This window comes from Callorhinchus milii, unplaced genomic scaffold (assembly GCF_018977255.1).
Source record: "Callorhinchus milii isolate IMCB2004 unplaced genomic scaffold, IMCB_Cmil_1.0 Scaffold1, whole genome shotgun sequence".
Taxonomy (NCBI): Eukaryota; Metazoa; Chordata; class Chondrichthyes; order Chimaeriformes; family Callorhinchidae; genus Callorhinchus; species Callorhinchus milii.
In genome coordinates, this window is record NW_024704742.1 from 87,754,942 (window position 1) to 87,768,421 (window position 13,480).

At 39.3% G+C, this 13,480-nt stretch overlaps 1 protein-coding gene across 1 annotated transcript in view; it reads left to right on the plus strand.

Moving 5' to 3' along the window:
* The window catches only part of LOC103178095 (low-density lipoprotein receptor-related protein 1-like), a 43,861-nt gene that overhangs the window by 16,121 nt on the left and 14,260 nt on the right, over positions 1 to 13,480 (plus strand). Inside the window, exons 11-27 of the mRNA XM_042346809.1 lie at positions 1,553 to 1,765; positions 2,282 to 2,400; positions 2,478 to 2,617; positions 3,240 to 3,378; positions 3,799 to 3,945; positions 4,658 to 4,786; positions 4,873 to 5,241; positions 5,641 to 5,769; positions 5,844 to 5,960; positions 6,991 to 7,110; positions 7,206 to 7,331; positions 7,860 to 8,031; positions 8,269 to 8,493; positions 9,533 to 9,651; positions 9,737 to 9,876; positions 10,872 to 11,013; positions 12,695 to 12,844. Coding sequence (XP_042202743.1) covers positions 1,553 to 1,765; positions 2,282 to 2,400; positions 2,478 to 2,617; positions 3,240 to 3,378; positions 3,799 to 3,945; positions 4,658 to 4,786; positions 4,873 to 5,241; positions 5,641 to 5,769; positions 5,844 to 5,960; positions 6,991 to 7,110; positions 7,206 to 7,331; positions 7,860 to 8,031; positions 8,269 to 8,493; positions 9,533 to 9,651; positions 9,737 to 9,876; positions 10,872 to 11,013; positions 12,695 to 12,844 — 2,696 coding nt within the window. The remainder of the gene's footprint in view (positions 1 to 1,552; positions 1,766 to 2,281; positions 2,401 to 2,477; positions 2,618 to 3,239; positions 3,379 to 3,798; positions 3,946 to 4,657; positions 4,787 to 4,872; positions 5,242 to 5,640; positions 5,770 to 5,843; positions 5,961 to 6,990; positions 7,111 to 7,205; positions 7,332 to 7,859; positions 8,032 to 8,268; positions 8,494 to 9,532; positions 9,652 to 9,736; positions 9,877 to 10,871; positions 11,014 to 12,694; positions 12,845 to 13,480) is intronic.

Consider the following 13,480-nt stretch of genomic DNA (forward strand, 5'->3'; position numbering starts at 1 on the left):
TTTGCTTATTTCAGCTATAATTGCACAGTGTAATACTATGAATTCCTCAATAATATAATATGGAATATAAGACCAGTGAGTGTTATACTTAGAACCAAGATTCATTTTAGATTAACTAAGCTCCGAGACACTATCCTGTGTGTGGATGGTGCTATATAAGTGCAAGTTGTTGTTTTATTTTTGCTCACCCTCCCTCAATAGTGATACAGGCCATTAATGTTCTATGCTCAGTCTCAAGTCTGTGATAAGTTAGTCAATTTCACCAGGCACAGAAGAGCAAGGTTAACAATTAACCTCAATATCCCTAGCTAGAGATGGGAAAACCCATCAATAGCCTATATTTCCCAGTCCTAATAATTGTCAATTTGAATGGTGTCAGCAGACTGGCTGAAGTGAGAAGATCCTAACATTTTTCACCGGTATATCTCACCAACAGGAAGACATAAAACTATCTTCCCCCAATAAAGCTAATATTGTTAAGAGTAATAATTGTAACTTAATATCACTTTACCAAACTAAAAAAATAATGGGTTTAAACTGAGGATGCAAAAAACCTGAATAATTTTTTTCAACAATTGTTGACTTGTTTTTTGGTCTGCAAGCAAATCTGCTTTAAACAAAATTCTTAGGCATTCAATTTGGATTTGCACTATTACACCATTATAGATGTACATGTGTATGCACAACACCAGAATAGGTCAATAAACCTCTTTCTAATGGATAACTATACAAACATTCCTGTAACTCATCTGTCAAAGTATAAGTTGCTTAAGAACAAAATTACAGGTCAGGAGGACGTTCCAAGGCCCTGGACAGTCAGTGTTTCAGACCCGAGCTGAGGGTCAGGATTGGGGAGGGTGGGAGGGAAACAGGTTGATCGAAAGCACGGTTGAAGAGAAGGGTCTTGAGTTGGGTCTTGAAGGAAGAGGGGGAGGACTAAGTGATGGAATTTCAGAGGGTAGGGGCAGAGTGCCAGAAGGCCCATCCACCAATTGTGGGGTGGGGGGCGTGAAGCAGGCCAGAGCCCACTAAGTGGAGGGAACAAGCAGGATGGTAGGGGGTTAGGAGGTCGCAGAGGGGGAGCAAGGCCATGGAGGACTTTGAAGGTGAGGACCAGGATTTTGAACTGTATCCTCTGTGTGATGGGAAGCCACTGAAGTCGGGTGAGAATGAGGATGATAGGATCACAGAGCCTGGTGAGGGAGAAGAACGGGAGAGCATCATTAGTAATGGTGTAAAAGTAGCTACGCTCTCGTACTAGCATTTCTGTGCTCTTCCATGATGCAATAAATCCTGAGGGAAATATGAGTGTATGATCTAATATGAGATGACTTAATTTCCCCCCCACACAAAAAAAACAACTCTCTGCTGCTTATGAGCAAATGTAGATCAGCCAGAGAAAAATTAGTCCTTCCCATTCTTTAGGTTTAAGTGCACAACTAGTGCTTAAACTCATTTTGATTTTCAATGTCTTTGTTCCTCAACATATCGACAAAGTTTTGTTGTACTGCAGTTGCTCGATGCTCTTACCATGGTTTCCTTCTGTTTATAGTCTGTCCATGGATAAATGGGACGGTATCTCCAAAATTGTTGATGTCCAAACACCTGTGGGAATTGCTGTGGACTGGGTCTACAAGCACATCTACTGGACCGATCAGAGCGCTAAAACAATATCTGTGGCTACCTTTGATGGAACTAAAAGGACGACTCTTTTTGACACTGAACTAAGGGAACCAGCTTCTGTAGCAGTTGATCCACTACTTGGGTAGTGCAATTTAATATTGGATCTTGCTGGGATTGCAGATGCGTGAGACTTGAAATTTACTCAAAGTGGGGGGTGGGGTGAATACATGTGCTGTCTCAATATTGAATTATATTGGCAATGACAGTGCTCATTCATAGAAAGAATGGTATCCTCTGCTCCTAAAATGTCCTAACGTGGCTCCATGACTTGTTTAGATTATTTTGTAGAATATTACTAAAGTGATTCTACAACTAAATTTGGTGAATTGCACAACAAAAATGAAGGGCATACAAACAGAGAATATAACTTTACAGTCTATACCTAAAATGAAAATCTTGCCTATAGAAGCCATATTAACAATAGCCCATCAATTCTTCATTCCACTTTTTTGGCTCATTACATCAGGCTAATAGAAAATGCATTACCATGTCGAAAATGCTGTTGGCTCTTAATGTTGATGCAATAGCTCCACTCATTCATCTGAATATATTAATTAATAGCAATTTAACAGACTTTTTTTGCTTTTTTTTTTTAAAGCTTCATTTACTGGTCAGACTTTGGTGAACCAGCAAAGATTGAGAAAGCTGGAATGAATGGTGTTAATCGCCATGTTCTAGTTACCACAGACATCCAGCGGCCAAATGGAATAGCACTTGGTGAGTGAATATAGTAAACCAACAGTAAGACCAGTGTTCAGCATAAGCTGCCTGCTAACAAAAATCACTATTTCTAGATCTTGTGAATGGTCGTCTCTATTGGGTTGACTCAAAGCTGCACACGCTGTCCAGCATAGAGCTAAATGGGTACAATCGCAGAACTCTGCTTCAGTCACACGAGTTCCTTGCTCACCCTTACGGAGTTGCAATATTTGAGGTAGGGCATTGATACTTCACTGTGACAAATTCTGCTGAAGTTGTGAGTAATGGCTCCTCCACAGAGTGTTGGAGGCATTCAATACTAGCTCTACATCTATGTCTTTAAGTGTGGGAAACTACAGGCCTTGTTAAAAATCTTTGGCTCAATGAATGGATAATTCTTTATTGTCCCGAGTAATGTAAAACAGCAAGGTTTAAAATTTTACTTGTAGTGTACACCAAACTAACTAAGGTTGTAATATTAAGAACAAATTGTGTCCTGTATCTACTCGATAGTGAATCTTCTCTGAAATTGCATAATTCTCGTAGATAAGAATGATGCTTGATTATATCACCTTGTGTCTTACCTCGGAGCATTTCACAGAATTTTACTGGGACATGTAATGACTATTTTGTAGATAAACTAATGATTCATTAGAGCAAAATTTAAATATTAAGGAATCTATATTGAATAGATTCAGTGCCTTTTGCCCGAAAACTAATATTAAATCATGACCATGCTATATTTGTATGTCATATATGAAGAAAAATGTTGTCTGGAGTACCTGGTTGTATATTGACTGCTGTGGAATAATAGCTGATTCTTGGCCTAAGTAACTTGAGCTTATAAATTTCTCTAGGATCACATTTTCTGGACTGATGGACAGAATAAAGCCATCTACAGTACCAATAAATTCACAGGAAATCTAAGGTCTTTAGCCTCCAAACTTGAGGAGCCTCAGGACCTTATTGTTTATCATGAGCTAATACAGCCATCTGGTAAGATATTAATTCTGTTCGACTTGAGTGACTTGTTTCTGGTCAACTTGCTCAGAGCTCGATTGTATTTACTGGGCAGTTGTATGTATTGGTCAATGAAGATCAAGTTAAAGATTAACTTAATTATACAGACGATATAGTTCTGCTGTAGTAATCAACTCCTTTTCCTTCCACCCACATCCCAGGAGTGGAGCGGTATTATGGCACTACATTATTGACCTTTAGTGTTTATCGCTGTTCACTCTTTTATTGTTAATTGGCTCCTAATGCTCTTACTGAAAGCCCAAATATTGATTGACATCAAATAAATGCTTCCAGCAGTGCACTTAATATTCAGTACCCTGTACTAATTTGGCAAAAATGGCATGATGGGTGAGGTGCTGCAAATTGTATACTGAGATTGTTCAAATTGCTTTACAGGCAGAAACTGGTGCAATGACTCCCTGGAGAATGGAGGCTGTGAATACCTATGCCTCCCTGCTCCTCAGATCAATATTCACACCCTCAAGTACACCTGTGCTTGTCCCCCTGGAGTGCAGTTGGAGCATGGAAAACAATGCAGAAAAGGTACCCATTTCTTACTTGCATTTCCCAGTTTGTATCCAGCATAACCAGGGTTTCATTGCAACTGAGCATCTTTGAACTTGTAGCCTCTTGGAGTTCTTCCTCTTATGTTGTGCTTTTCCTCTGTGTGTTGTGGATCTGAGTCCCCCATCTGTAGTCTACATTCAGTCTAGGCTGGTGTTCCAATGCAGTGCTGGTGGTGTAGTTCTTGAGATGAGGCCAAGGTTCTGTCTGCCTGTTCAGGTGGACAGTAAAGATCTCATTTCCCTATATGAGCAGGGAGACCATATTTCTGCTGGTGTCCTGGTCAACAATCTCCCAAACAGTCATTCCCTTCATAGCTGTATGTGGAACATTGCTGTATGCAAATAGGCTGCCACATTTTCCCACGATATAGTTGTTTTACTCTAAAGTATCATATGAAATGCTTTGAGACATCCTAACATGGACGCAATCAAATGTTATGTAGCATTTAGTGTTAGTCCTTAGTGCATTTGGTATACTGCCTGACTAAGTTTTTTTTATATTAAAAAAAAGCTGAACAGATTGGGTGGTCTTGTAAACTGTCTTGCCCTCTTACTATTGTTGTAACTAAAGGAACAGTAGCTTTTTTTGTGCCCTTTGGCTTGATTTGGTATAAAGGGTCTTTTCTAAACTATGTGCTGATCTTCTCTTTACTGGAAGAAATTACTTTCTGGATTGTACTTTTTGTCAGATGACCAAACTGGAACCTGCGGTCTCAATAAATTTGCCTGTGGCCTCGGATCTCTTCAGTGTATTCCAAACTCTTGGAGGTGTGATGGAGAAAAAGATTGTGATAATGGTGGTGATGAGGTGAACTGTGGTAGGTTGCCATCTGTCATTTAGATCAAGCTTTGCTGGACTAGGTATAGATGCTTTTGTTGAAAGCTCACCCAATTGTCTTTTCAGCACCACTTACTTGCAGTCCACTGGAGTTCACATGCTCCAGTGGCCGATGTGTTTCCAAGAACTTTGTCTGCAATGGAGAGGATGACTGTGGTGACGGAAGTGATGAACATGGGTGTCATCCACCTATCTGTGGACCTCATGAGTTTCAGTGTAATAATTCTGAGTGTATCCCAATGAATTGGCTGTGTGATGACAACAATGACTGTTCTGACCAATCTGATGAATCTGAAGAGAATTGTGGGGAGCCTTTTGTACTTGTTACGTGCACACCTGGGGAGATCCAGTGTATTTCGGGACAATGTATTCATGAACAGTGGTACTGTGATGGAGACGCAGACTGCAAAGATGGAAGCGATGAGACTGACTGTCGTAAGTAGACTAACATTGCTCATCTAGGGCTTAAGTTCTCTGTACAAGTAGATGATATACCCCTTCCCACCCCCAGAAAAAGACAGTGTGAACCAAAAAATTGCCAAGAAGCCAGCTATTTTAAAGGAAGACTAAAGAGCTGGCAGATGGGCTAAATGATGGTAGGGTGGATGGAATCAAGGCTATAACTCAAAAAATGCTTTTGTGATGGGCTAGACATTAAGAGTATCTTAAACAAAACTGAGCTTGAGCTGCTTTTTTTAAGAGATTCAAGGATAATATCAGAATACAAAAATTGCCTTAATAAAAATCATTGAGATGCTACTTTTCACGCCTTTAAATGAATGAAATTGAGGATGGATTATTTCAGTGGATAAAAATGTGCTTCTGCTTAACCAGTTCCTAGAACGTGTGGCCCAGATCACTTCAGATGTACCGATGGGAGCTGTATCCAGGAAATCAGGAAATGCAATGGCTTTATGGACTGCAGTGATGGTGGTGATGAGACTGAATGCAAGATGGGTGAGTGTCATTCATTTCCTGTGTGTGGTATTGGTTCTTATTATTGGTTCTTGTTTCAATTGTCTTCTCCTCCACATCAGATTGCACAGGGCCAACTGACTTCAAATGTCAAAGTGGAGAATGTATAGACATCACTCTAGTGTGTAACAGCCATCAGGACTGCAGGGATTCAAGTGATGAACCATTGAAAGAATGTAGTAAGTAGAATGTAAATGGAGCACCTATCGTTTTCAATCTGCCTGCTTCAATTAGAATTTTTCCATTGAGCTGTAAAATAGCTTTACTCACTACAGTAAAATTTGTATAATCACTTAAGTCATACATCTGTCCACATTCTATTCAAGAGCTTATATTCTATGCATGTTTGACATGACTCATTTTGCATAAATCATATTAAATGTATGGTTCCAACTGATACAACTTATGTGAGTTTTACTGTATTTAAACCTTAAAAGGTGCCAAAATGGGACATTGTTTCAAATGTCAACCCAAAAAGTCAGCTTACAAGCTGTAGGTTTTGCCTGGGTACCAGTTTACTCAATACTAGTTGACACAAAGATTCAAAGTAAAAGATCTTTATTCACTCAGCAACAGACTCTGCATTAACATTAATATTATCACATCAGCATACAGTTTTATCTAGCATAACAACTGAAACGTATGTTTCCCACGGTAACATCACACTTCAGTTGGAGAAAGCCTTGCTCCTTCCTCCTCTGCTCCTCTGGATCTTGTCCTATATACTCTTTCTTGATCATGTTCTATTACCGTGACAAAGGGACTGTTTCACATGCTTGACCTATGTGCCCCTTACTCATACCTTTCTGTAAATATAACTTCATACAGGGATCTATTATTCCTACTGTTTCACTTATTTATCTGTCTACTTCCTTATCTATGTCTCAAGCTGAGCTGCTGGCAGTTATTGTGGTTATGGCAAGCTTAGCTTTTCGTATGGCGCAAATAACTTTTACATTGAAATCTTTAACCCTTTCAAAGCTCTTCCCCACTGTACTATGTTAAACTCACAGGGGCTTAGCAATAGACCTACTGTCAGCTTTCTCTGTAACAAAGCTTGCATGCTGCTTTCTGTCAAACCATTTGTAGAATGTTGTTACAGTTGGATAGTTTTTGGTGTATTCATATACGATGTACAATCTTGCTATTGTACTTGCACGCAGAAGGATTGTCGTTATTGATGGTCAATAACAATCTTCTTCTCTAAAGACATCAACGAATGCCTGGTGTATAATGGTGGATGTTCTCACATCTGCAAGAATCTTGTGATTGGCTACAAATGTGACTGTCCTGCTGGCTTTGAGCTGGCTGGGAGGAAAACGTGTAAAGGTAAGTTGACTCCATTTATACAAATAAAAGTTGGCTGACCTCTTATATGCAAGGATGATTATTATATAATCAACCCACTTTCTTTCCATTGCCAGATATTGATGAGTGCCAAAATACTGAGACATGCAGTCAAATTTGCATCAATTCAAAAGGAAGCTATAAATGTGAATGTCGCACAGGATACATTATGGATTCAGCCAATGGTCACTGCAAAGCAGTAGGCAAGTACAATGTTGCACTCATTAACTCAGCTCAATGGATATTTGTCTTGGCATTGCTTGTAAGTTTCTTAAACTACCTCCACAAAATGCATATGTTTAGTGCCCGATATATGGTAAGGAGAAGTCTCATTTCATAAGTTATAGCACTTGATTTTTGGGACTTGGGTTTCCATGTGCATATAAACAACTTGCATTTATATAGTTGCTATTCACATGGGGTAGCATCTTGGATTGCTTAACCATGACAAAGTCTGGTGCCAATCCAGGGTAGAGAGATCACTGTAAAATGGTGTTAATCTAATCATGTTTTCCATATTGATACTATTTGGCCACCATACTACTTTTAAATTACGGAAAAGAGGAGTGAACTCCCTTTGTTTTGGTCTGTCTTGAATCCTGCTTAAAAAGCATTTGGTATATCAAGAGTAAACATGCTAGTGATGCTCTTGCAATCTGCTTTCAAAATATCAAAACATTTCAACTGATTTTCCTTTTATGCACTTCTAAAGGGATTTTCTTTCTGTACAGGTAAAGAGCCATACTTAATGTTCACTGATCACCATGATCTCAGAAAGCTAGGACTCCACCACAAAGAGTACACCCAGGTTGTTGTACAGTTGAGAAATGCAGTGGCACTGGATGCTGACATTGCAGCACAGAAGATCTTCTGGATTGACCTGGGACAGCAAGGAATCTTCTGGTAATGCAAGACTTTTCTGTAAATTAAAACAAGCTTTTATATTTCAAGTAAATTCCCTTCCACTCCCCTCTCGTGAACTGAACTTTAATGCAGATGCCTTTTATTTTCTCATTTAGTAAATGAAAACTGAGTGGTACTATTGCTGTCCAAATATTACTGATCAATGTGCCTCTTGAGATATGTTTTGGTTGGTGCTCATCACCTGCAAGCTCCACATTACCTCTGATCTCCTTCCAGTGCATCCATGGATCAACACGGCGAGTCAGCTGGTATCTACAGAGTTGTCCAAAATACCCAAATGCCTGTGGGAATTGCTGTGGACTGGATCTACAAGCACATCTACTGGACTGATCGTAGAGCTAAAACAATATCTGTGGCTACCTTTGATGGTACCAAAACAAAGATTCTTTTTGACACTGACCTAAGGGAACCAGCTTCTGTAGCTGTTGATCCTCTATCGGGGTATAGTATGAAATGTGTTTTATCATTGAAAGCTTGTACCATTGTACAAGACATTTGCTTGATTTCAAAAAGCAAACCAGTTGAATGCTTAGACTGAAATGTTTGGGTAGCAAAGTGCTTTCCTCCAATCTTGGACCATCATACATGCTAACTTGATATTTTGTTGTTGAATATTCAGATGCATGTTCAGTTATGAATGTCAACCCAGCTCATTTGGCATCAGTCTCATCTCTCAGTCAATGTTGTAGGTTTAGGCTCCATGGCTGACTTTGGCAAGAATTCTATCAAAATGATCTGCCATAAGTGAACAATATAATACTAGACCAGGCTTAGTGCTTGCAGTGCAAGTCAAATAATGGAATATAGGCCTAAGGTTAAAGTTATTTCAGTTGACTTATCTTAATTACAATACTCTGCATACTTGTATGAGCATGAAAGGAAATAATAATAATAATAATCCTTGCATTTGATATAGCGCTTTTCACGTCGGGATGTCGTCCCAAAGCGCTTCACAGAACACACTGTAAAGTGAATTGATTGTATATTTGTGGGCGAACGCGGCAGCCAATTGCACACAGCAATGTTCCACAAACAGTCGTAGATTGAAAAAGATAAATTTTTATTATTGTTTTTGGTTTTGGAGGGATTATTATTAGGCGTGTGGAGTAAGGAAACTTGCCCAAGGTTTCGCCCTGCCTGGAATTGAACTCGGGTCTCTCGCTTGCAAAGCGAGTGCTCTAACCACTGAGCTACAGGATTCCACAATACACAATAGTTCAATTATGCTTGGTCTAGTTGTAACAGTGCAGCTAAACTAAACACAAGATCTGCTGTATTGTGTACATAGCCAATCTGAATACAACCTCAAATAAAAATGATTTGTGAAACCTCTGGATTCTCTCCATTAGTTTATAAAATTGCACTGATGGATCAATATTTGTACTCATGTATTAGCAACTGGATGGCAAAAAATTCTGTTTCACAGGAATATTCATCACTTTTGTGCATTAGTGATTTTTTTTTCTCATTGGCTTTAAAGATTCATTTACTGGTCAGACTGGGGTGAACCTGCAAAGATTGAAAAAGCAGGAATGAATGGTGTTGCCCGCAGACTCCTAGTTACCAGAGAAATTCAGAGGCCAAATGGCATTACACTTGGTAAGCAGACACAGAAACATGAAGGCTAATTCCAGTATACTGTTTGGATTGTCAATACTAACGCTTCCCTACTTTTAATCCATAGATCTTGTGAAAAATCGTCTTTATTGGGTTGACTCAAAACTGCATTGCTTATCTAGTGTGGACCTAGGTGGAGAGGATAGAAGAACAATACTATTGTCACAGAAATTCCTTACTCAACCACTTGGGATTGCAATATTTGAGGTAAAGTAATTTCTTCATACCTCAATACAGTAGCAATTAACTTCTACAGAGCTATTAATTCTACTTCAGACTGCCACAGTACATTCAGGTAAATTGGAGAAATTATTTGACATGCTGTAATGGTCTAGTACTGTGAATTTGCTTGGTAAGCAAACTCTTCGACATTGGTTGTCAGTCTATTGAACAAAGTTCAGTGGAATAAATGGATTCATCTTCCACCAAAGTACAAGATGAAACTTGCAAGAACCATGTGATCTGAAAGGCATGGAATTCTTGATTTTTTACTTCAAATTCCTTGGTTAAAAGGAGCAATGTTAAGATTAGATTTTCCGGCATAGGTAGATTTGCTTCCCTCTCCACCCATTAGTGGCCATCTATAGGATGGAATATTCAAGTCTCTTGGCTGAGTTGGTATTCTCCAATATTAATAATCCTTGCATTTTATGCAGCACCTTATTACTTCTTCGAGGTGTCTCAGAGCACTTCAAATTTACTGTAAAGTGAATTGACTATATTTTGTGGGCAAAAAGCAAAATTGAGCTGTTTTGGGTTTGTTTCCCCCCCTTCCCTAAATGGCAAACCTAAATGGCTCCAGTAACATTTCAGACAATCCCTGCCTGTTTGTGTGCCCATGTGCTTTAGGAACCTTCAATTCCCAGCATTATTTAGGATAAATTTCTCCTACCCATCTGCCATTTTCCATGGTATGAAATTGGATGCTTCAAGACTATCAAACTTTTCAAAAACTTTCTACTAGGGGAAGCAGTTCTACATGGAAATATTAGAATAATTAGGGCTTCACAATTAAAGGTATTGCTAGGGTCAGTGACTTCTAGTGCATGAATTGAGCAACAAACTGGCTGAAGGTTTCTTTTTTTACTGTGCTGCTGAAGAGAATATTTTAGCACGTATTAACCTCTTGTTACCTTGGGCAAGGATCACCTGATGTGCATATTTCTGAATAGCTTTTTAATTCCTCTTAAATGTCTTGATAGGATCGCATCTTCTGGATTGATGGGGACAGTAAAGCCATCTATGGAGCCAATAAATTCACAGGAATGGATATAGCAACTTTCGCCTCCAACCTTAAGGATCCTCATGATATCATTGCTTACCATGAGTTAACACAGCCAACAGGTAAGAAACTGGTAAGCTAACATCACAAGGAAGGGCAATGCTAACTACAGTTTACAAACCAAAGGCAATGTCTGACCAAAAATCCTTTAGATTAAGTAGCTGTAATATTTCTCATTCTAAAAGGCCTTTCTAATCCTATCCCTAGCTGTGTATGTGCTGCCATCCTTTCAGTTCCCTAGCTATGCATATAATAACCCTTGCATTTGATATAGTGTTTTTCACGCCTTCTAGACATCACAATGCGCTTCACAGAATATACTGTAAAGTGAATTGACTGTATATTTGTGGGCAACACGCGGCAGCCAATTGTGCACAGCAGTTGTGGATTGAAGTGACCAATTTTATTTTTTATTCTTGAGGGATTATTATCAGGCGTGTGGAGTAAGGAAACTTGTCCAAGGTTTCGCCCTGCTGGGAATCAAACCCAGGTCCCTCGCTTGCAAGGCGAGTGCTCTAACCACTGAGCTACAGGACACATGGTGTAACACTTCTCTTTTTCTAATATACCTTACTTGACATCACTTTTTCATTTGTAATTTCATATTCGCTTCATATTTTAATTCTTCAAATTAATTTCATTTTTTTATTACATATTTCAATACCTCACATTTTAATGTCACATTTATTTCAGATTTTACAATGCCTCACAACAGGATATACTGTAAAGTGGATGACTGTATTTTGTAAGCAAAACGTGGCAGCCAGTTCTGCACAGCAATGTACCATGGATTGGGTGACCAATTTTTATTTGGGGGATTGTTGGCCAGGACACTGGGCGACATTCTCTTCGAATCCTTTACGATCACCTGGACAGGCAGACAGGACCTTGATTTAATATAANTTTTTTCTTTCTGTAAAGCATTTGGTATGATGGGCACTTGTTGAGTGCTTGGTAGCACTGGCTGCAACCAACAGACCTCTTTATTGACCAGATTACGCACATACAGTACTGTTGCCAAACTGCTTTCTAAGTGCTAGTATCTCGCCCCGTAAATGTTGCAGCTGCACCAATAGCCTGGAACTATGTTCCCATGAGTACTTTCTCTGTACAGTCACCTGTACAATAGCTACCCACCTTAAGGAATGTGGATAGAACAATAAAGTTGGTTGTGAGCAGAATGCTAGTCCCTCAAATTCCTTGTGGCTGATTTTATTCAACATATTAATGTGCTAGTCTAGAACCCAATGATCCCCATGAGCACTTCAATAAATACAACAAAATTACATTTCTATGGTGCCTTTCATGTTGGAAGTGCGTTCCAAGCGCTGGACAGTTAAGGGTTTGCACCCGAGCTCAGGGTTGCAATTGAAAGGGTTGGAGGGTAGTGGGGTGGGAATGTGATCAAAGAGGAAGGTCTTGAGTTGAGCCTTGGAGAGGCAAGGCAGAGGGATTCAAGTTAGAGGGTGGAGGCAGAAAAGCTGAAGGCCCGATTGCCAATGGTGGAGCAGACGGGGTGGGAAACGTGATGCAGGCTAATGCATGTCAAACAGATGGGTTGGTATGGTGTTAAGAGGTCACAGAGGTAGGGAGGAGCATGATCGTGGAAAAATCTTAAAAGAATACAATAATTTTGCAGATAGTTGCCAGGCCTGGTAATAAAATTACTTGACTGTAGGGATTTGTGTGCAAATCACCAAGTCCTGTTTATCTAAAATTAACTTTTGGAAACTTTTTTTGCAGGCAATAAGTTGTGCAATGAGGATTTACAGAATGGAGGCTGTGAATTCCTGTGCCTCCCAGCTCCTCAGCTCACTGTTCATTCCTCACAATATGTCTGTTTGTGTCCTACTGACATGGAACTTGAGCAGGATAGACATCGCTGTAAAATAGGTACATTTAGGCTTCTTGTTGCCCTTTATTTAAAAAATATATAGTGGACGCTTAACTCGCTTGTGACTCCACCTGGGTAGATGGATGGCTGGACAGCAATGCAGATTTTAAAATTACTCTTTTACTAATGGAAGTACAATACTATACAGTGCATTCAAATCTGAAACTAGTTATGTCAGCTAGACACTGAAATAGGACATAGCTGTTCTTTAGGAGTATTTTGTAATGCCATCAAAACTGATCTGGGCCTGAAGTAACCTGAATTTGTAAGCATCTGTACAGATTTATGTCACTGCACACATTCCAAATTTCTTGTGTTGGAGTGATGCCCTCAGTAAACAAATTGGTCCAAGATCCAGAGTTTTGGCTTTTCAATTGTTTTAAGCCAACATTCCATCAATCTCTCAAACTTGTTTTTAAGACTTACACTTAATGTGATTCCACTATGTTTGAGCAATGTGCAACAATTACAAGCCAGGCCCTTCTGTCTTGAATGTCTCAGAAGAGACCTTATAAAAATGAGTAACCTTTTTTTAAATGGGTCTGAAAGCAAGCCCAGAACAACTTTCAGATGTGCTGATAGAACAAAAGGGCATAATTTCTAGATTGCAAATGACCAAATTAAGGATGGACCTG